General features: G+C 42.6%; 1 protein-coding gene across 1 annotated transcript in view; it reads right to left on the bottom strand.

Annotated features, from left to right (window-relative positions):
- Positions 1-9,275: 9,275 nt before the first annotated feature.
- KLHL14 (kelch like family member 14) overlaps positions 9,276-24,044 on the bottom strand; it is a 64,565-nt gene continuing 49,796 nt past the window's right edge. The window contains 4 exon segments of the mRNA XM_035318809.1: positions 9,276-11,966; positions 12,463-12,620; positions 15,335-15,493; positions 15,634-15,824. Coding sequence (XP_035174700.1) covers positions 11,826-11,966; positions 12,463-12,620; positions 15,335-15,493; positions 15,634-15,824 — 649 coding nt within the window. The 3' untranslated portion in view covers positions 9,276-11,825.

Genomic DNA, 24,044 nt, shown 5'->3' on the forward strand with positions numbered 1-24,044 from the left:
AATGGCGGCTGCGGTCAGTCCTGGACACTTCATCTTTGCCGCTCCTTCACGGTCCCTCCCTGCCCCTGCTCCCCATGGGGTCCCTCCCTTCCCGAAATGAGCCTGCAGGGGCTGCCCACAGGCAGCAGCTCTGCAAGCACTGCTCCCACACGGCTCCGTCCCACAGGGTCCATCCCCCAGGAGCAAACTGCTCCAGCACGGGTCCCCACGGGCGGCAGCTCCCCCCAGACCCCTGCTCCTGCGTGGGCTCCTCTCCACGGGCTGCAGCTCCGGCCCGGGGCCTGCTCCTGCGGGGGCTCTCCATGGGCCGCAGCCTCCTCCAGGCCACATCCACCTGCTCCACCAGGGGCTCCTCCACGGGCTGCAGCGTGGAGATCTGCTCCGTGTGGGACCCATGGGCTGCAGGGGGACAGCCTGCTCCACCAGGGGCCTCTCCATAGGCTGCAGGGGAACTGCTGCTGTGTGCCTGGAGCACCTCCTGCCCTCCTGCTGCACTGACCTTGGGGTCTGCAGGGCTGGTTCTCACTCCTCTCTCTCCCAGCTGCTGTTGCACAGCAATTTTTTTTTTTATTATTATTTTTTTTTTCCTTTCTCATAGAGGCACAAACAACAGCACTTTTTGGCTCAGCTCTGGCCAGCAGCAGGGCCCTTATCTAACATGGAGCAGTTTCTGAATTTTTGTCGCAGAAGCCACTCTCATGGCTCGCCGCTACCAAAACCTTGTCACGTAAACCCACTACAAAAAGGTGCTGGCAGCCATCACACACTGTTGGTGCTTGAACTAAACATGGTATCCTAACAGAAATCTGTGCCAGTTTTCCGAGCTTCTGACATGGAGACAGGAGGAAGCACCTGCGTGCAAATGTACGGGCCCAGTTCTTAGCAGCTCTTCAGCCATCACACCTGCAAGTGGTGTTTGCTTGTGCCAGCACCTGCAGTAGTCCTGGTTCCTGGTGGGGTTGGATACCTTTGGGGATGAAAGCTGTGTCTCTGCATGGGCTGGGCAGTCAGACAGTGCTGTGAGGAATACTAACACCATATAGAAGCTCTGTGGGAACAATGCCTGTGAGGCATTGTGAGGGTCATCAGGACCCCAAGAAGAAAATGCAGGCTTCACCACAGCTCCAATGGGCACTGAACTCACCAGCAAAATATTCTGTCTCACGCTTCTTTTTGCTTGTGTTCTGTCACTCGTCGTTTGCCAGAATTGGTCATTTTCCTTAAAGATTTCCTGCACTTCCAGTCTAATTTCAAGACAGATCCTGGGCAGTAGGATTGAAGAAATGCTGGGTCCATCAGTCATCTTTATCTCCTAACCCCAAATATTTCCAGTGCCATTGTAATGGCTACTGTTCCCATCCTAAAGGTGGCTGCACTTAGGTGACCGGTGAAGTGATCCCCATATATTTTTGCAATTCTCTGAAGTGCCTTGAGGCTTGCAAAAGGCACTATATAAATCAATTAATAACAATATCAGAGGTCAGTCAGCCAATAAGAATACAATTTAGTTTAATGAGAGATAAATAAGACAGACAGAGTGAGAGGGGAAAGGAGCTACAATGCTCTGTGCTCGGTGCCAGGCTCTAAATATGCTAGCTCCTCGCTTTATCACAGTGATCATCAGAAACACGAAAGATAATTGTGTCATTGCCATTTCTTAGTCCAGTGTAATATCTATTACTGGTTTTGATGTCTTACTCAGCTCTGTGCCAGTATGATTTTAGGAAGAGTGTACATTATTTTCATGAAAACAAATATGAGCATGAGGAAGCATTTTTCCCTTGCGTGCAATTCCTACTAAAGAATTTACATTCTTCTAATTTACTGGTTTACTGCACCACTTAGTGCACTCCTGAGATGTGCAGAATGTCCTCGCAGTTAAGAATGTGCAGATGAAATTTACCCTTTTTGCACTGAATCACTCACTCTTCCCTTGGAAGTCACCATGCTCTTTCCTCCCTCTAAATCTCCTTTAACCATTCTAGTAAAAGAATAGATTATTCTGCACAGTCACAAAATGGATCCAAAACACTGGCTGAGGGTTTATCTGGAATATTTTTGCAACCAATCTGATTTTAAGGAGGTGAATGGAAAGACATTGCTTTACATTTGATTCTTCCTATTATAGGGACTGCAGATGTAGAAATAAAAAATCTCCACTGTAGCCTGAAACAAAAAGCTGCACTGCACCATCCTCATCAAAACAGTGTTTGGTTGGACCAGATGATCTTGGAGGTCTTTTCCAACCTTAATGATGCTATGATTCTGTGATTCTGTGATTTGACAAGTTGTCAGAGGATGCGGGGAGATATTGCCTAATGGACTAGGGGATGGGATGGAGGAGGCTTACATGGCAAGAAGTGGAGGTGTTTTATGTTCGTGCTCCACCAGCACACAAGCTGCAAAGCCTCTCAATGTATCTGTGTTCACATGGACTTGGTGGGATATGCTGGATGATGCTGAAGAGCTGCTGGGGAGGTGGCAGCTCCTGCCCAGCCCCTGCATGTGCCCTTCCTGGGGGCACCCTGGGGCACTTTCGGGGTGGGAGCTGAGAAATGTCCCAAGGCTCGATGTTAGAGAAACAGCCATTAGCAGCAGAGCAAGAAATGTGCGTCTAAAGCAGAATGAAGCAGAATGAAGCAGAGGGTGAGCCCATAGCTATAGGGCAAGGCTAAAATTTGGGCTAAAATTTGACACAGCTTAGTGTGGTGTCAATACGTGCAGATCTGCTCACCTGCCTGTTTGCAGAAACCTCTGCCTGTCGCTGCAGCTGTGCTCACTGCAGGTCTCTGGCAGTTATCGCTACATCCTGCGATAACGGGGGTCTTGTTCACACCTCAGGCCCTGTGGCCACGGTTAAAGGAGGCAAAGAGTGGTAGAGATGTTCCTAAAGCTCTTTGGAAAAAGCCAAAGCCAAATGGAGCCCACCATATACATTAGCACTTCCAAAGTTGCATGCCCAAAAATGCGACTTAGGTTTTTATTAGTGTCTTTTCTTGTGCCTCAAAATAACTGCCCATGCAAACATGGGGGGGCTGGTTCACACTTACTTAATCCACATGCAGCAGCTAAGATTTGGATGTGAAAGCATTGCTTCTGCTTTTGTTATCTGTCCTCTATGCCCCCCTCCAAAAAAACAGCCCCTGGAAACTCTAACAAAAGATTAGCTCAAGCTGAGGCCAGGCTGTAATGTAAATAGCCAGACAGTGAACAGAATGGCTTCTTTTATCAAACTTAACATCCCAAAGCTCTACTGATTTCACTGTCATTATGGTAGTGATTAATTTGACCCAGAGTACAGCCACCCACTGCTAAAGCCTTCACTGCATCCCTGTTGATAGCTCTCATGACAGAGATTACAGTCTGCCACTGCGCTGTCCATAATTAGTACTTGTCAGAATGAGATTTGCCTATGGTAGCCCACTGCCCATGAGAAACCCATTCAAAATGAGAACACGCTTTGGAAAATAGAGGACAGTTCATCCTCTAATTGGAACCAATGAGTAGTTTTCTCATCTATCGAGTGTTCTTCCAGATCTAAAACATGATTTTTTGAGTCTTCTCTGTAGCTGTCATTACCTGTCCTCTGGCCCAGGGAACACCTCGAGCAGGGGTCACACCACGCAGGGCGCTGGGATGAGCCGCACGTTTCCAGGGAGTGGAGAAGGGAGAGGAGAGGGAAGCTGTGCGGCACTGGCCTGCCTTACATGCTAGTATAGGAAGGTAAGGGTCATAGTGACTGGGATGTACATGTCTGTGACTTCAACATTTCGGGCTGGACTAGACATGGAGTCTGATAAACCATTCACTACAACCCTTTATTGCTATTACCCACTGCAAGAGGAAAGGGAAGTGCTGCAACCCTGAAGGCAAAGAGTCTGTAACCACAGCCAGTATGGCCAAGGGCTGTGATAAAATCTTTTGTTATACTCTGAACTACAGGGATGGTGCATGGTATTTGCCAACATGAAACATGCACTGAAGCAGATGTTTCTGGTCTTTCTATTGGCAGGTCAAGAAGTTCACACACAGTAAAACAAGGGATGAACAGAGAAGAGAAAACAGGAAAAAAAAAAAAAAAAAAAAAGAGAGAGATGCAGTTAAGAATAAATATGATCCAGCATTTTGGTTAGATGTAACTCTGTTTTTCTCTAGTACAGTAACTCAACAACTACAAATGTACATTGGACTGACCCAGCTTGTGTTGAGCTCTGTAGATGAGTGCAAGAAGGAAGGGCAGGGCTAGGCTTTTTTTTTCTTTTTTCTTTTTTTTTCTTTCTTTTTTTTTTAATCTGAAATAAAGCTGTCCCTTGGAGAAGGACAGCTGCCTTTTCCTGCCAGACCTTGGGAAGGGAAGGGAGAGCAATGCAAGCATTGGCAGGGATGTGCTAGAGGCTCTGCTGGCACCAGGCCCCATTTCCTTCGAACAGCAATAATTTACATTTGATGGGATGAATTTGGGATGGACACAGAAATGGTAAATGCTATCAGAATAAACAACCATATATTGATCAGCTGAGGTTGATGTGTGATGACGTTTTTCACAGGACAAGCAGAACAACTGGTATTTTTGTGATCAGAGCATAAATCCATACAGCTACAAGACTTGTTCTCACTCAAGACCCAATCTAAAAATAAAAAGAAGGAATCCAGAGAATGGCAGCTGTGTGCTTGCCAAAGCAGACCGCTGTTGGGAAAACTTTCTGTCTTTTCATTTCAGCATTGACAGTGCTCAGAAGCTCTTGAAACAGATGAGGGATATATCATGGCAAAAGTGAATCCTTGGAGAGTATTTCACAAGAAGTGGTGGTGTGCCAGACATACTTCTTCACAAATGTTTTTCATATTTTTTTTCCACTAAAAGAATCAGAAGAGCTCAAAAGACATCAGTATTTTTTGCTAAGTGCCAGTATTTTTTGCGAAGTGCCCAGTCACTGATGGAAGTGCCACACTTCCCTGCAGCAGGTGAATTCAACTTTGTGCAGCCCTGTATGTAAACACCATACATTAAGCTTATCATGCTGGACTCTGTGCCTGAATCCTGCACAGCCAGATGATGGCTTTCAGCCTCATCTCCACTAGAAATGCTGTTAAGAAGAGGATGTTCTTCAGTGCCAGGTATCCATCTGATCAGCTCTGGCCTGGGCAAGTTACAGGGAGGCTCACTGCTGAAGGAAAGAAAGACCTCACTGCAAGGCTGCAACCCATCGCAGCTCTGGACTGTTGGTTAGACAGAAACCTTCTGGCCAAAGCGCAGCTGAAGGTGTGGGCCAGCTGGAGATCATCTAAAAAGGGAAAAAATTGGGACTTCACATGAAAAGGGAAAAATCAGACTACTTGCAGATGTAAAATTCATAATCGGGGAGCAGAGACTGAATCATGGATAAAAGGAAAGTCTAGAGAAAAACAAGGGCTGGTAGTCCTCAAGTTTGGAAAAAAAAAAAAAAAAAAAAAAAGCTGCTGCAAAAAGAGTTGGAATAAGTTTCCTTATCCACTGAGATGAAGTAGCTTTGAAAGTTGTGCCATTTGTGCAAGTTTTAGATTATTTAATTGTGGACTTGATTTTTTTTTTTTGAAAATACTTGCCTTCTCTTTTACTGTTTTCCTGGAATCATCTCTTTAAACTAATGAGACATTAAAGCCAGACATTAGGAAGCATTTTCTAACGATGACGCCGCCTGTATCCTGTCACACATCGCTACAGAGGCTGGCGAGTCAGCAAACGTCTGCCGGGGCTGCTCTGGGTATCGCCGACCCCGCCGTGGTGTGGGGAGACCTCGGCGAGCCCCAGCCGCTCCGTTCCCTGTCGCTCCGGCAAGTCCGAAGATTTACTTCCACCCTGAAGGTAATCACTCAGTCATGATTCTGACCTACAGCTTAATGTGCCCCCTCGCTATAGTTACAGCCGTCCTCCTTCTGGTTATGCTCCCTGCTGTGACTAATGGGATCTCTGCAGTTAAAGAGGTGATTTTTAAAGAAAAAGTTCCAAGTTGCAGTGCTGCTACCAAGTTCGCAGCTTTAGCAAAAACACTGGCACAATACTAACAATAGCAGTCCTGACTATGGCCTATGAATTTGACATTTCTGGTGTTCATTTATACACCTCTCTCCAGACCTACAGACCCCTAAAAACACAGGAAGCAAATGATCTTTTGTTACCGTTTATGCCAAGGACAGTGAGTACCAGTTCAGGTATTCGCTATTCACAGCGAAATGTGCTTAAAGTAGACATACTCCATTCGTATAAAATATTCTTAATCAGCCAAAGTTTTTTTTTTATTATTATTTTTTTTCTAACTGAGCTGTTTTGCACAAATGCACACAAAAATGGAAAGCAGCTTGCAAAGAATCGTAAAATACCACAGGAAAGCCTGAGATACAAAGCCAGCTTTACAAGTATGATTCTTCCAGGGCAGTTTTCTCAAAGATGCTTAAGGGTGCTATGAGGGACCATTTGTTAAAGAGGAAACCATAAGGATTTTGAAGGTATTTTGCAAAGTACAACTTACCTCAACCATTAATAAACATTCCTTTTGAAAGCACTGCAAGGATTGAAGAGTTTTCCAAACAGAAGAACAGGTTTTTGGATTAAGTGATGATACCACTTAAAATAAATCCAACTGATTTTCTGTGTGCATGTGTGGATGCTGAAGGAAAAGTAAAATTTGGGTAAGTTCTACCTTTGTTTAAATCTCTCCTTGTTTTTACTTTCTAAATGCATTCCCCATACCTGTTCACTTGTCAGGACAATTAAATTCAAATGCCACAGATCACAGAAGTAAATGCTACCTGACCAAGACTCTGACCAGAGTGACCACACTCTGTGTGGCAAGAAATAGGGAGAAAATAGCTCAAGTTTTGCTCTTCTTTGCTCAGTAAAAATGCAGATGTCACTAGGCTGCTAATTGGAGGCATTGTAGAATCATGTTAGATGCCCTGTTCTCGTTCAGTATTGTAGCAGGTAACACAGTACCTGTGTTCCTCAAGAAGGGATCAATGACACGAAGGTAGTTCTCTGCTGCAGGGAGAAAGCAGACAATTAGAAAATCACTATTTGTATTCAATTTCTGTTTACACTGGTTGACCACATCTCTTGTAAGCACACATTTCTCTCTAGCTTCAGAAATACACAAATATATCAGCACCAGAAGTCTCCTCTCGTTTTACTTTGCAATTCAGGGATGCTTTATTAATCAACGCAAGATGCATTCATTGAACTGGATTAATCCTGCATAAGTAATTTTGAAATTTCCTGCTGAAGTTATTTTTCATTTCTGGGAACAAATCATTTATTTGGATTTTCATATATCAGGATCACAGAGATTTGCCACAGTCAGATTTTAATTTTAGTTACATCTGAGCTGGCTTATATATTAGGGCATATAGTTTTGCATGAGAGCGTCTTCTAAAATCTGTAATTGGTGTGGAACACTGACATGCACAGAATACATCTGACAAGGTTCAGAGAGTTAGGTTCAGTTTCGCTGATCAACATCTATGCTGCAGATTAACTGAATCTTTTATGGCATTACAACCCCTCCAGAATTCATTAGTGTACTTTCCCTTCCCGCTAACCACTCTGACCTCCAGTGCTGCCATTGCTCCTTCCCCAGTCTGAATGTGCAGGACTGGAACGCTGATGCTTTGCTGCTGCTGTACTGGCAACAGAAAGGAGGACGTGTATCTCACACTGCTCAGAAGTTCATGAAAATTACCACCTTGCCCTCTTTGTAGTCACCTCTTTGTGATTTCTGCCTCCTTTGTCTGTACCTGGAAAGCTCAGCATAAACAGGAAGCTGAAACACGTTCTGTGCCTTAGGAACAAGGCAACTGTGGTATTCCACTGGTGAGTAGAATATAATATAAAGAGGCATATATAATGAGGTTTGGCATGGATTTTTCTCATAAATTGGCTCCCAAATGCAGTTTAACATAATATATCATTGTATTAAAAGCAGGAAGGAGGACAAACATGAAGGAAAACAATGCCAGCTTTTGGGAGGTGGGGGGCACAGTTCCTCTGAAGACAATGCTATCATCACTGAAAAGTGTATTTCTGAATCTCTGCCCTCCTTACGGGTATGTGCATGGATTCTGAGTCAGCAGCAACCTGACCTTCTGACACTTCTTGGGTCAAGGAAGGGAGCAGCGCTCATGGCTGGGCACAGGGAGACAGCTCCATTCACAAGCTTATGGTTTAGAAAAACCCAGCTCCACAAAAGTACTTAGGCAAGTTTGCCATGCTGAGGAAGAGGAGAAGATGAATGCTTGGCAAGAGTGGCGACAGAGCAGGAGGAGCACAAGAGGAGCAACCCAGGTGTTTAACTCCCAGAGATGACTCTCAGCTATGAACTGAAAGTAGAAAAGATGTTCCCCTCCAGCCCAGCTGAGACCCAGACATGAGACACATCTGCTCTTTTTGTGTCTTACTACCAGAGGGAGCTCTCCTCCCTTGCCACAGATGCTGGCTTTATCTGGGTGCTCATCTCACCCTGGGCACCACAGACTCAGGGCACCCAACAAGAACTTCCCACTTCTCCTCTTCCCCACTCATTTTTTAACTTTCATTCCTACCTCTTCTTTCTCACCTCATTCCCTCCCTTTCTAAATTATATCTCTGCCGGGTGGTTCTAGCTTCTCCCCTTCCTTTTTTTCCCCACATTACTTTAAAACATAAACATTGATCTTTCTAAAATAAATTCATTAAAGAAAGGCCCATTCACTGCGCTGCTTTACGGTAGCTGCTGCTGGCTTGCCCCTCCCTTCCTTGTAAGAGATCTGAATGGGATTGATCCACTCTCTTCTGTGCAGACACTTCAAACTCCTTCATTATGCCCCCAGCCATGCCCCACGTAGTCTTACCTACTACAAGCAAGGGGGTCAGGACTGCCTTTGTGTTTGCTCAGTCTACCTGCTTGGTTTGCACAGAAGGGCCATGGCAAAGATACATGCATACAGCACAGCCGATAATGTTCCACTTGCAGCTGAACGCCTTTACCTTTGTCTTCGCCACCATGACTAGCATTATCCCCCTGAAGTATGACTGCGTTTGACCAGGCAGCCCTTTCCACAGGCAGAGCAGTGCATGTGGTGCTTTCCACAGGTGCACAGCAACACCTGCAGCCCCGAGGTCTGCCCCTGCCCGCGCCCAGGGTAAGATGCTGCTCCGCTCCATTGTCACTGCGCCCCTGCATCGACAAGCACGGAGCAATGACACCTGGAGCACAACGACGCTGTTACGTACAGCCACAGAACAAAGGAAGTTTACACGTCTACATGATAAAAAAAGTTCCAAAGAATTTAATGTAGATATTATTTATACATACACTTTGTAAGTAGGAATATGGCAGACAGTTGAATTAGTACATAAAGTTTTATTTAAAGTTTTCCCCCTACGAGCAAGCTTCATTTACACAGCCTAATACTGTACAAAATTTACATTCTTTGTGTGACTTATTCAGTTTGCACTTTCCTTGGTCATGCCTTCCTGAAAGATAGAAAGATTTACATACAGTCCTCATAAATCTTTAAATTATCTTGGTAAAAAAAAGAACCACTTAAAAGGACAACAAATATCCTTTAAAAATGGTACGTTTTAGTAGAGACGAGTGACAGTGTTCAATGGCAGACCTTATCCTGATCTTAAATGTCAGTCGAAGTTTCCTCATTTAGTATCTTAACAGTTTCCTTTTTATATATATTTATATTTATATACTTTCAACAGGAAAAAAAAAGTCATGATTGCACCAAATATATTTTACAAGGGATCCCTTGGATCTGAACAATATAAATAAATACAAAACCAACTAAGATTGCACTATATAGTAGAAATGGATTGAGATTTCAGGATATACACTCCACCTTTATGAGTTCCTTAGTGATGCTCACTGGAAAACTCCCCAACGACACATTCAAATATTAGCATCTTCAGATGATTATTTTTTAAAAACATTTTTTTTTTCCAAGCGTGCAGCTACCCCATCAATTGGTTTATTGCATTTGTATGGTATCAGTCTTTACTGCATTACTCCAATTTTATAACTGTGTAATTCTGCTGCAAGCACAGGACTTGTACTGCAATAAAACTGGACTGATGCCAGGGAGAAACAGTCCCATGGTATTTGCTCTCCATTATTTATATTGCTCTCAAGCTTCAATATATAGTGTAATTTCTGAGTACATTCGTCCTCTTTCTATTTTGCAAAGCAAATAATGAATTCTTCCTCCCATCTATTGCCTCTGCAGTAGAAACCAACCTCCAGTAGTCTTCTGCTCCTTGCTTAATGCACTAGCATTAAGTCCTATCATAAAAGATATGCGCAAGCTTGAAAATGCAGGCTCTGATTCTGCCGTGCCTTTTACCTGGTGCAGCCAGTTACAACTAAGCAAATTAAAGGCCTGACTCTTAGCTGACATAAGCCAGAAGTACACTGAAGCTCGTTGGCTTCAATGGAGCAATGACTCCAGCAAAAAAAGATGGTCCTGAGGGTAATGAATGCAGCACAAGGAAACCACAATGGAAGAATTCTGCATATACTTTGCTGGAGTGTAGACGACTATGTTAAATACAAGGTGGTGATGAATCAGGCTTCAGATTTTGTCACTGCTTCTGCAATGCCAGCACAGAAAGACGTAAGCTTAAAACATGGACAGCCTGATTTGTGCAAGCAACTATGAGCTCATAAAGCGAATCCTAAATGCAATCGGTCCCACCTGGTAGCATTCTGAACTCACTTTGCATTGTGTAAATAATTACACAAGCTGTAAGGCAGTGGAAAGTCTAGCCTCGTATTACTTTGGATCAGTATTAAAAATCTTTCACACTACATTTTAAGATCAATCACACAGGAGCACTTTAACTACTTCTTAGTGTCTCTCCAAAATTCTGTGCAATCCTTTAAGAGTCCAAAGTAATAGATTTACAGTTAAGTGCAGCCTTCTTGTCTTTGGAAGCAACTAGCACATATGCCTCTACCTAACAGGTGAGTGAAAAGTAAGGAAGGGTTCTGGTGCTTCATTAAATGGTCATACAAATAACTTACTGTAGGAACCCAGAATTTATGGTGTAGGACCAAATTTTGGTGAAACTACTATGACATTACATAAGTGTGACTAGAAGAATTTGATCCTAATCCCCAAACTGCTATTGCAAGAAGTGCTCTGTGAAACATGGATTTCGTTGTAGTCCACTCTTTGCTACACTTACATGTGTGGGACTTTGAAGGCGGAGTGTATTAGATGCCAAGCTGTGCAAAAACTGAATGGTATTTCTTTACCTTTTACCATCTTCTGATCTTGGGTTGCTTGCAGAGCATGTGAAGTAGCTGTAGGTTAGGATTACAGAGGAGGAGACAATTCTGCAATGCAGAGCGAGCTTTTCACTATCTGAATTCTGAAGCATTCATGACAACAACATCCTCATGACTTCAACACAGATCACATGCAGGTAGATACAATGCACAATACTGATCTTGTCTCTTCAGGCTGCGTTTGAACATGTAGCCTTCATTTTTTTTGAAGTTAAATTTGATGTGAGGAATCTTTCTGCAGCAGGAAAAAGTTAAAATCAGTCTGAAATGGCAGTCTGTCAGCATGTAATATTCGGTGTGTTTTAGCTACTTGCTTCATAAGACACCGGCATCTATCTGAGATGGGACAACACTTCGTTTTTGTTCTTTTACTTTGCTCCTAAAGCATAAGTATGGGCTAAGGGGTCAATTATGGTAGCTTTGTTTTAACAGGAATCCTGTTCTAATAAAATATTTACGTCACCCGTCATTATTTTCCCAAATGCTATCAGTGTTCATGTCAGTGCTCCTTGACTATCACTTGTTGTACGGTACGCAGGCTGGCAGTATGACAGTTGAACAAGCGGGACCTGCAAGTGGCTCAGCAACATCTCCTTCTAGTTCTGTCCAAGTCCCTTTCTCAGGACTATAGCAAATAGTGGAAGATTTGTAGGCCCCCTGTAACAAAAATTAAAAAGTTGTATTAAAATTGGCCTAAGTGAAGCCCAAGTCACTCATCAGCACTGAAGATGAAAAGCCACTGTTTTTCTCAAGTAACTCATGGCTTTGGGCCCTAATTTAAGAGCCCTTAAAGAGCTTTGATTTTTGTATGAGCAGAGCACCCAGCCTCTGCAAATCAGGCTCCTTTACAAAGTACCTGATAAGCAAAGCGATGGGCACACAGTACCATCAGTCGCTTTTGCCAAACTGCATCTAATTTATATATTACCCCTTAACGGTGAGTATAATCTAATAATAACTCATCTAAATAGAAAAGCACAAAGGTAAAAAAAGAAAACAACTGCGTGTTCTCCACAAGTTGAAAACCAAACCAAAACCTGCCCCTAGAGCTATTTCATCCCTTACTACTTCATCCTCTGTCCTGAGTAATGTAAACAGTGGCTGCACGAGCTCAGAAGGAATGGAAGGGTCACTGCAGAGGGCAGGTACGCACCATACTCCAGCTGTAGCCTCCTACAAGGTAAATACTGTCATCAAGGACTGCGCAGCCAGGGCCACTGCGGCCCTCCAGAATAGGAGTCTGGAGTATATTCCACTGGTCGCCTTTTGGATCGTAGCATTCCACAAGCATTACGTCGAGATGAGAGAAACCTGGGTAATGGCATTGAGAAAGGAGAACTTGCATTATGGCATACCATTTCATGATATTTTATGATTTGTTTTACTGTTAAATTTATTAACTTACAGTAAAAATTACATTATTACAATGATAACATCATTGTTGAAGTTTCTTCTAGAAAATACCACCATATACACTTAAGCCATCTTCTATAAAGTTAATATAGCATTATTTCAGTTCAAATAAATCTATTAAAAGCTTTTACCGTTAGCTCTACAGTTCTCTATAAATCACAAATACAAGTCCATATAAAAGTTGAACAGATCAGACAGTAACACTCGGTAATACCCTAACAATGAAGAAAGCAAATTCAAGCTGTATTCCTCATATATCAGTGCTAATACGCGTTTGAACATTTAGGAACAGGCTGTCCTGGCAGTCTTTCTCAAAGGTCAGCAGATCTCATCTACTCAAAAATCAACAGATTAAATCTCATTTAGAAATCAATGTCTCCCACGTTGAGGTGGAGTTTAGACAGCTGGTGCCCCTTGGTTCCAGAGGGACACGGTGCTTAGCATGACGTATGTGATGTTCAGGACAAATTTCAGCTTTCAAGCTGTTTTAAGGTGTACCCTAAGCACGCAACTGTGATGTGACAACATCCTTATGGCAACAGAAATGTAATCAAAAGAACAGTGGTGACAATATTCCCCATCTGAGAGAGAAGATGGCTCCAAGCAACAGCTGCTTTGTAATCACCAACGGGCAGATACGTCTCAAGTCCCTCAAACTGTGACACTCAGTAACAAATAAGTGAGCTCAACGTAGACACAGAACCGTGAGTCCTGGTTCCTGCTCAAATATTTAGACATTTCCCTATCGCAAACTACGTTCATTATCAGAGCACTGCAAGAAGATTATGGCTTTCTTAATCTGTTCAGATGCATTACGTGACATTAGTGTCTTCTTCATCAAGGTCAAAATGGAAAAGAAAAGTTTGATTTTCTGTAAAAGGGCATTTGGTGATATTGGTACTTTGAAATTAAGCTGTTTGTAAGGGTATTATTTATGATGGGAATGAATAGCTGTGATGAAATAACTTTTTGTTGCTGGAAAGTTTCCAAGGGGCCATAGAGAGGCCACTGCTGCACGCCCAGAATCTGTCAACCAGCTCTGTAATAAACTGCAGTGTACACATGACTAGTTGTGTTGCAGCAAATGCACTGCTGACACTGGCATACACTCCTAGCTTCACAAAGGAGTGCTTGGCCATGGAGCTATCAGAGAGGCCTGCTATTCCCACCTGGTGGGGAATTTACTACTTCATTTGCACTTCAGTCCCCTCTCTGCTCGCTTAACTTGCAGTTCCTCTCTTTGCTTCACTTTACAGAAGAAACTAGTTTCCCAGACAGCCCTTCTTTCAGAGAACAGAAGACTTTTGAGTAGCCTAGATGTTAAATACCTCTCACAACAGCAAGCACTTCAGAGGCAAAAATGCCATGCTTATTAGAAGTCCCTTCTTTCCCAGAGGATGTTAGGTGAAACTGGGTGGAGAAAGGAGAATGCAGGATGGAAGCAAATCAAGCCTATGCAAACCAAGGCATATGCTTTATCTGTAAGACAGCTGTGATGTGCTAAATTTGTTACTTTAGTAGGAGAAGAAGCCAACACCATAGTGCTCTGCAGCCTCTACAAAATGTGCAGATGTGCTGTCAGCAGCTTTTACCCTCTCCTCCATTTGAAGTCCAGTCCAGGAACACCCATCAACACTGGGTGTGGGGGATAGAGGCACAGCAGCCCAGCTGCAAGGGTTTATGCCACAGTGCTGTTCAGCAGGGCAACTTGACATCTGAGACTTTGTCCCTTATAAGCACTGTGGACACTCTGATCTTCAAAGGCAGAACAACATTTCAGAGTGTCATTGGGATTTGGGTGCCAGAATCATTTAGGCATATGGCATGATATCAGTTAACATCACTCTTCCTTTTGCATTACAATTTTCTCTTTTGTTGTGAGGCTTTTTTTAAAATGTGATTTTAAGGAAAAAAAAAATGAATATGACCTGTCAAATAGTCAGAGGACAAAGAAACAGGAGCTGTGCTTGTTGCCTAACTGGCTGGATTAAACAGAATCTCTTTACTTTAGCAGGAATAGCAACAGCATGTAAGTATGAAGACAAAAATACCAGGTGTCTAAGCAGTAGTTATTTTAATATGAGACCTTTTCAGAAGATGAAAATAAGAGACCTCTAAAAAGAATTATAATTAACAAGCTACACTTAATACTAAAAAGGGATCTAAAGGGCCTAGTCCTAATATTTAATAGCTTTTTTTTTTTTTAATATTTCATTAAATAGGGAGCTTGTTTTTGTGCATTGCTCTGAATAAAGCTCTCTCTAACTGCACATTTTGGAAAATGATTTACAGAGGAAAATATTGCTGGTACTTTCGGGTCAAAGAATAATCTGTTTGTTTCATTGAATTCTTGGTAATGACAAATTGTCCATGCCTTTGAGTAATGCAAGCTCCCATTTTTATTATCTAAAGCATTCATTACTCATATATTTAATGTACTGTTATAATTTTAAAATAATTTGCATAAAATGTTTTTAAAATTGCTGGCTCAAGTGTCCTGTTAAATTGTGTTGCCTGGTTTTTAATGTATTTAACAATGACTGTCTAACAAAAATATTCTTTATCAGGAGACAGGGGACACTGAAATGCTTTTTTGCTATTAAAAATGTGACCTTTCAAATGGTTTCCTCCAATTGCATACAGTCGATCATTCATCACAGCCAAAGTGTGGATTGCTCGCTTTGTGTTCATGTCCTGTTTTCGGGCCCAGACGTCCATCACAGGGTCATAGCAGTACAGCCAGGGAACATACTCTCCATTATGAACACCTCCTGTAAAGTAAATGTACCTCTGTTAATTAATGTAAATAGAGACACTGCCTTCCAGCAGGAATTTAGCTCCATGGTTTTTTTGTTTGTTTGTTTGTTTTAAATAGATATTCAGTATATAGCAGGAATTGTAAGATACTGGCCTGAAATGTATATCTTGCCATTGTGAACAGCTCCTGCATGGGCTGCCAAAGGTTGTGGTAAGGAAGACACGTAACGCCATTCATTTGTCTCCAGGTTATAGCATTCCACACTGGACAAATAGCCAGTTTCATTTCGTCCACCAATTACATATAAGTTCTTGTCCAGGCGGCAGGCATAGAAACTTGCTCTCCTGAAGGACAGGGTGAAAGAAAACAAAACAAGCCAACAACAATTAGTCACTTCAACCCTTTTTTAAAATCCAGCTGACTCCCTAAACTAAGATGGCTGCTACTCCAAATGCTACTTCAGACAGAAGTCTCCAGAAGCTTCACAAGCTTACATCTATCCTAAAGACTGTGTCTGCTTTGCTAATCAAATACATGTTCTACATCAAATGAATACCTCATTTTTGGTGTCAGAACAATTAAGAACACATAAGTTTGGCAGAAAATACCTTTTTCCAAAGCTGTTTTTGCTTTTTCACACCCGTGAAAGATAAAAAGGTGCTCATTAATGTTTGGGGTATTACCTTGTAAGGGATATAACAACTCAGTAAGACAAAGTGAAAAATGAGGTAGATAATGTAACAATAATAAATTATCTTGACATTCACTTTCTTTATGGTCCTTCAAGGGTCATTGTTCCCAATTTACTAAGAGAACCACATCATCAAAATTTTTCTTCAATTATCATTTTTTTCTTCTTTCTGCAGTACTGCAAATAGAACAACTTTCCTTAAGCTAGGCACACTATTACATTTCTGCCCTTTAACTTAAAAAAAAAAAAGTCTAGCTCCATTCTGCTAACTGTGGAAAGTTTGAGCCACCTGTTTGTTTTCACATGCATCTCAGGCATGTGGGGAAATTATTACTTTTTCTGGTAAAGACTACTAGACACACAACAGCTTGTCTTCCTTGTGACTCCAAAATTACTGGTGTCTGTTACTGAAGTAAAAATAGAGCAGAAAATGATTTTGAGAGACCCTACTTGGTTGAGCGACCCCACTTCGTGTAATCCATGGTCATAGAGGGCTCCCCCGATTATTCAGTGGTAGGAAGATTTCCTAAGGTAGAGGCCTTTAATTTTAAGTTGCAATGTTATGAGAAGGAAAAATGAAGAAGAGCACAGCTAGATGAAGACCTGTACAAAATGTTGAGTGACAAAAATTAAAATAGTATCATAGAATCATCTGTGTTGGAAAAGATCCTTAAGATCACCAAGTCCAACCATCAACTAACATAACCAAATCCACCACTAAACCATGTCCCTAAGTGTCATATCCACATTCCTCCTAAACACCTGCAGGGACGGCGACTGCCACTTCCCTGGGCAGCCTGTTCCAGTGCCTAACCACCCTTTCTGTGAAGAAATTCTTCCTGATACCCAGTGTAACTCCCCACTCCCGGCACAACTTGAAGCTGTTTCTTCATGTCCTATCACTTGTTATCTGAAAAATAGACCAAAGCCCATCTCACTGCAACCTCCTTGTAGAGAGCAATGGGGTCTTCCCTCAGCCTCTCCTCCAGACTTAACAACCCCAATTCTCTCAGACACTCCTCGCAAGTCTTGTTTTCCAGTCCCTTCACCAGCTTTGTTGCTCTTCTCTGAATGCCTTCCAGCAACTCAGTACCCATCTTGTATTGTGGGGCCCCAAACTGAACACAATATTTGAGGTGCAGAATTGTTGGTCCAAAATTTAAAATTATTTCCTGGGCAAAATGTGATTTGTGTGTGAGCCCAGAGCTGACCTGGCAGGTCAGGCACTACCAGGTCTGACACCTCCCAAGCCCACCTCTGTAGCTAACACAGTGTTCTCTAGTTCCTGCTCAGGCACCCGAATTTGAACTGGGGAACCACTGCATATTGCACCAGCCATCTCCTGAATCACACTGGTTAAATCTCAGGGTCTTTATGGTCACCTGCACTGCCAAGGACTTGAACAGACAGACTGCTCAAGGCATTGAGGATAAGCAGTGTATGTACAGAGCACAATGCCCAGCAGTGAACAACTTCTGCATGTCCCAACTCCTCCACAGGCTTCCCTACAGTTGTACCATGGCTGGATCAGCTAATGAAGCCTGTATGCAGTACCTCTAACATGCTACCTATCACGGCATGCATTCAGGAGCATTTACATCAGTGAAAGCATGAATAGGATCTCTCTCTTTTACTCAGCTGCCTATTTTTGCAAAATTTCTATCATTTCTAACACTTCTGATGGATTTCCCAGTTTGTTAAATGTGCCTGAGACTGGCTGATGGTTTATAAGTTGGAGGAGAGGTCAGGCAGACAGGAATCATAGAATCAATTAGGTTGGGAAAGATCTCTAAGATCATCAAGTCCAACTGTTAAACTGGCACTGCCAAGTCTACCACTAAACCATGCCCCTAGGCACCACACTTACACATGTCTTTTGAATACTTCCAGGGTTGGTGACTCAACCACTTCCTGGGCAGCCTGTTCCAATGCTTTACAACCCTTTATGTGAAGAAATTTTTCCTAATATCCAACCTAAACCTCCCCTGGTGCAACCTGAGGCTACTTCCTTTTGTCCTATCGCTTGTTGCTTGGGAGAAGACATCATCACCCACCCCACTACAGCCTCCCTTGAGGAAGATGTAGAGAGCAATAAGGTCTCCCATGAGCTTCTGCTTGTCCAGACTAAACAACCTCATCTCCCTCAGCTGTTCCTTGTAAGACTTGTTCTCTTAGACCCTTCACCAGCTTGGTAGCCCTTCTCTGGAGATGACCCAGGGCCTCGATGTCCTTCCTGTAGTGAGGGGCCCAAAACTGAACTCAGCACTCGAGGTGCAGCCTCAGCAGAGCTGAGTATAGGGTCACCTCCCTGGCCCTGCTGGCCACACTATTTCTGATAAAAGCCAGAATGCTGTTGGCCTTCTTGGCCACCTGAGCACACTTCTGGCTCACATATCAACCAACATCCCCAGGTCCCTTTCCACCTCACCCTGTAGCATGGCATGGGGCTGTTGCACGCCAAGTGCAGGACCCAGTATTTAGCCTTGTTGAACCTCATACAGTTGGCCTCATCCCATCAGTCCAGCCTCTCCAGATCCCCCTGCAGAGCCCTCCTGCACTCAAGCAGATCAACACTTGTGCCTAACTTGGTGTCATCAGTGAACTTACTGAGGGGGCACTCATTTCCCTCGTCCAGATCATTGATGAAGATATTGAAGAGAACTGGCCCCAGTATTGAGCCCTGGGAGATACCACTGGTGACCAGCCTCCAGCTGGATTTAACTCCATTCACCAGGACTCTCTGGGCCCCGCCACCCAGCCAGTTTTTAACCCAGCAAATGTGTCCAAGCAATGAGCAACCATTTTCTCCAGGAGAATGCTGTGTGAAACAGTGTCAAAAGCTTTACTAAAGTCTATGAAGATACAGCCACAGGAACAGCAAGCTGGTTGGGCATTCAAGGAACAGATCTGCTGTAATGCTACCTATTTCTGGTTTTACTTCTAGATTCATTGCATACCTGACAAGGCCCTGGCTGGTGAGGAGCTGCTTTACTGAGCACCTCCTGTCTTTTTGCTTTCACCTTGGCTGTGTATGGACAATGTGGATGAAACAAGATTTTCACCTTGTTGAGCAGGAATGGAAACACTGCCCCAGGAACAAGGCTACAGAAAGAAAAGATGCAAACAGGAGGACAGGAATGCTGCTAAGTGCTTCCATCTAAACTGACAAATTAAATAAGATCATTTAATTTATCTGTCAATGGGTAGATAGAAGCTGATGACATATATTGCTCTGCATGGTCGGGCAGCAAATTGTGCATCTATGTTTTTAGCCCGATTTTCTATGGAAACAAAGCTTATTTGATTACACTGTATGTGCATCCATGTCTGTCTGAGTGTTGTTCCCTCAACAAAAACATGCTGGCTGATTTCACTCTAATTTGACAGCGGGTAAAATGTTAGAGGCAAACAAGTGCCTATATGCTTCCTGAGAGTACATGACAGGCAAGATAGCTTGCATTTGCCCACAAAGGAGGAAAAGCTGCAGAGGTCATATAAGAGAGCCTGCACACGCTGAGAAATGCTCAGACAACCTCACATCTCCTTTGACCCTCCTATGCCCAGCACAAACCTGCAGGGTACCTGGCAGTGATAGTCGAGCTGCTCATATGTCCACTTGTCTGTCCTCACCCACCTCCTCTGGCAAACCCATGAGCAAACTGCTCCCAGCACAACTATTTGGTCTTTCCTCAATGCTGCTGACCAGTGAACACCCCACTAGGAGCCCCTTCTTTTCCCAACCTGCAGCACATCAGCATTTAGCAGCTTTACTGGGCTGTGTGCAACGCGGAATGGGAGGTATTTGCTGCCAGGTTTGAGGGTTTCAAATTTTAACAGCTCTTGACATATTTCAGTCAGATTTTCAGTAATAAACCTAATAAATGTACAAAAAAAAAAAAAGGAATTTTCAAAACCAAACTCTACTGTATTAAAAAGATATACACTATTCTATATGAATAGCAATTTCTCTCTTTTATTTATTTTTTTTAGGTCAAGTTTAATAATCAGAGGTAGGTTCAACTGACAGGCACTGCTATTTTAACTATGATTTCGTTACCACCACTCTGTATGTGTACTCCTGGTTTCATCCACACAGTGTCACTATAAGGAGCAAAAATGAAAGCGTCAGCATGCTTCACTCTTCTGCTTGGACATGACTATTCACCCAGGAGCTCCTGCTACAAATATTTTACGGTTTTTGGGTTTTAGCTTTTCAGTGATACAGGGTGTGAGGGTTGTGCTGTTAAGTGAAAACCTTTTAAATTGCTGTAAAATATGATTTAGATTAAAATATAACAGTTCTCACATGGCAACTTTTCCCACAGAACTGGGAAGAGACTACATTCTAATTAGATAGCTGGAATGCACCTTAAGATGTGAATATAGACAGTATGACAATTACTTTGGGATTTTCTTCAGAGCATGTAAGTATTTGACATTTATTGGTCTCTGAAATACTTTTCCTTCACCATCCCTCACTCAATAATCAACCTAACTAACTCTCTCATAAGTAAACCAAAAAGAAAACATTTCTAACATTTCTTTCTAATTTCCACAGAAAATGAATTTATGCCCTGAAACATGAAATACCAGTCTGAGGTTTAAAACTATGAATGCTACCAGTGATCATCATGCTGTCTGGACCTTATTAAAGGGATCACTGTTAGAGTGTTCATTTTGCTTTTAAAAACCTAAAGTCATCTTAATAAAAGTTAATGTTATTACTAAAGCCAGAGGCTAAAATAAAATATGAAATTGTTTTATCTCTTTTTCTGTGGCTTCTTTTATCAGTCCAATCAGCTTCAATAAAGAAGGCGGCCTGCTCAGATCCACCTGTGCTTCTTCATGCCCTGATGCAATGCAGTATTTTTTGCAGGTCTTTAAATAAAACCTTTTAAAGTGGAATGTGAGAAAAAAACAGAAACTTGTAAGTGTTCTGCATCCCTTGTCCAGCTCTAGCCTGACCTGTTGTGATGGGACAGTACTGGATGGAGGTGTCTAGCTACAGCTCACTCCAGGAGTTCAGATATGTCTGCTACAAGGATCAATCATTTAGTGGAGACATTAGTCTAACTGAGCTGCTTTCCAAAAACCATCCCACTGTTAACAGCAACAGCACTGTTGCATGGTTAGGCTGGTAAGTATTTCAATAGCTGGTAAGCCATTTGCTGCTTCTCTCAACAACACACCTGAAAATAGTACAAACTTCTCAAAGGCGGCTATTTTTGAGACGTGCTTCAAATCAAAAGAAGCCAAATTTGGCTTTAAAGAAAAATAAGCTGACGGTTCTGAATCCATAATGGGATTAGTCTTTTCTTTATAGCTCAAACAGTAAAATCAATCAGATATGGATTTTGGCCTATGAGATAAAAGTTTACTCATCAAATATTTCATACAGATTTTCAACATGAGAATATACTGCCTGTGAACGAGACCCACATTTACCTGACAGTCATTTCAAAGGAGCTATTATAGTCTATCCAGCCAATTATTCTCAGACTAAAATTCCTAAGTGGGTTTTGACTTGATGGACCATAATGACTCAGAAGAACCCATTAAACAGTCTGTCTTGTCAATGGTGCCTGCATTATACCAGCAGATACAGGGCGTGACCCTGTACTCCTGGGGGGGGGGAGGAAGTAGCCTATTGACTTTAATGGAAACTTTGACTAAAGAGCTAGGAAAAGAGACTGCATAGAAACCCCCTCTTGTTTGTATGATCTTCTTAAAACTGACTGGGCCAGACCCTACCTCTAAAGGCTGCAACAATGATAAGGAAGTCATTAGGGATGAGCAAATAAGCCTTTAAAAACATTTCAGGATTTTGAAAATCCCTGTTTTCCAACAACAGCCCCTATACTTAGGAGCCTTTATAGAAAAATAATGGACAAGTCTATGAGCTATGTATCCTGAACAAAAAAGAGGTGACAACTTATGTTGCCATAGTAAAGCCTCTAGCTGAAGGAACTATGTATGAGTGGGCCATTACAATTAAATAAAATTGTAATGTGACAAGATGTTAATACATTATAGTTTATTGTTGGGCAGCTGCTAAGGAATCATAAAGCTCTGCAGACTTTCCAACTCTCGGCTGAAGGCGGCAGCTTCAACCAGAAACAAGCTGTATTCAGCACCTGGGATTATAAACTGTATTTTCCAGTACAATACAACTGGCCACTGCAGAGGTGAAAAAAATCCTACCGTCTGCTTTCTCCAGCCCTCAGCCTACTTCTCCCTTCTGAGCTTTGTCAGCCAAACAAAGCTATCCAGCCACACGTGCCCCTTGGGAGTTTTGCTTGAAGATAATCATGGAGCCTAATCAAGACACAGATCAAGCTCCAGAAGAGCTTCAGCCTCCATAAAACCACTGGTCAGGTCCCCTGGTTCACTGATAAAGACCTGCATTGCAATATGCAATCTCACCCGTACCTCCTGCTCTCCCTGTGCCAATGGCTGGGTTGGCAGTGACTTGGGTTGGGGAGCTGAACCTGAGGGGAAGGTCCCCTGTGTTTTAAGGTATATAGCCTGGCTGTGGGGTCGCCTCACGGTGCTGGCAGTAGGGAGGGAATAGGCTGAGGGCTGCCAAAGAACGGCTACCTCGATAGCAAGAGCTTGCTGTTGGACTAGCCCAGCTATCAACTAAAAAACTAATAAGTATTCTAATGCAGGATTTTTAAAGGATTATGCTATTAATAAAAACAGACTATAATGAACTGTGATTGTCTTTTCTATCTCTGTTTATATGGCTAATTTTACCAGTTCACTCAGCTCCAACAAGACACTGACTCATATCTGACCCACTTGGGCTTCTCCATGCAGCACTTGGTGATGAGCATTGTGCACAGGTCTGCACATAGACCTAGGTCAATCAAACTGAATCCTGGAAAAAGGCCTTTCAAAAACTCTATAGACTGATATTTTACCTCTGAAAATTTGAAAAAAAACAGTCACATTTCCATGCATCTCCTAACACACACTTCATTCACAGGGTTGCACTGAGTTCAATACATTTATGACTGCCAGACACCTGAATACTGTAGGCAGATGACAAAAAAAAATGATGACACTGGCAGAAAAGGGTATCAGGAGAGCATCTTAGGGAAGCAGTGTCAGATCTCTTGTACAATGGATCCACAAAAAGATGGATGCTGAACTGAAGGATTGACAGTCCTTTGAACATTTTTTCATAAAAATAACATGACTTTGTATCTTCTGCCTGTGAGACTCTTCCTGTGAAACACACATCATTCAGTTGAGGTCAGGGGGACTTTTTTCCTATCAGGGTAGGACTTGGGATCCAGAGTTAAGTTTATGCCATCTTTACAGGTCATTGCTCAAGTTCACATGCAGCTCTGTTCTTTGATACACAGCAGGATTAAAATGTGTGCTACTCTAATTCACATTGGCTGGCAGCAACTTCATTCAAAGACCATGTAGGATTATGAGTCCTCTGACAAGATAAGTCATGTTGAGGGGAGCTTTTCATGGCTGGTGTGGTGAGGAAGGTTGGAGTCAACACATGGAGATTTCAGTTCTCTGTAAGATACCTGACTATAATTACTGCTTGTTTACTGAAAACTCATCATGACGCTTCAGTGTAACATGACAGCATACTATGGAGACTTCAAAATATCCTTCAAACTGCGCTCAGGCAACCAGTAATTGCACAAAGTCCATGGTTATTTTGCATGAGTTAGCACTGCAGGGTTTGGCATGTGGAGTTTTGAATTTGGAATGTTTAAAAAAATTAGGAGACAAACGGGGAGCAACTGCATGCTGCAGTTTTATCTCAGTATTTGCAATGCTTCTGTAGGCCTTCTTACTCCCAGACCTAAGCCAAACTTCTGATGTTCCTAGGATGATGAAACATATA

Source organism: Oxyura jamaicensis, chromosome 2, assembly GCF_011077185.1.
Source record: "Oxyura jamaicensis isolate SHBP4307 breed ruddy duck chromosome 2, BPBGC_Ojam_1.0, whole genome shotgun sequence".
NCBI lineage: Eukaryota > Metazoa > Chordata > Aves > Anseriformes > Anatidae > Oxyura > Oxyura jamaicensis.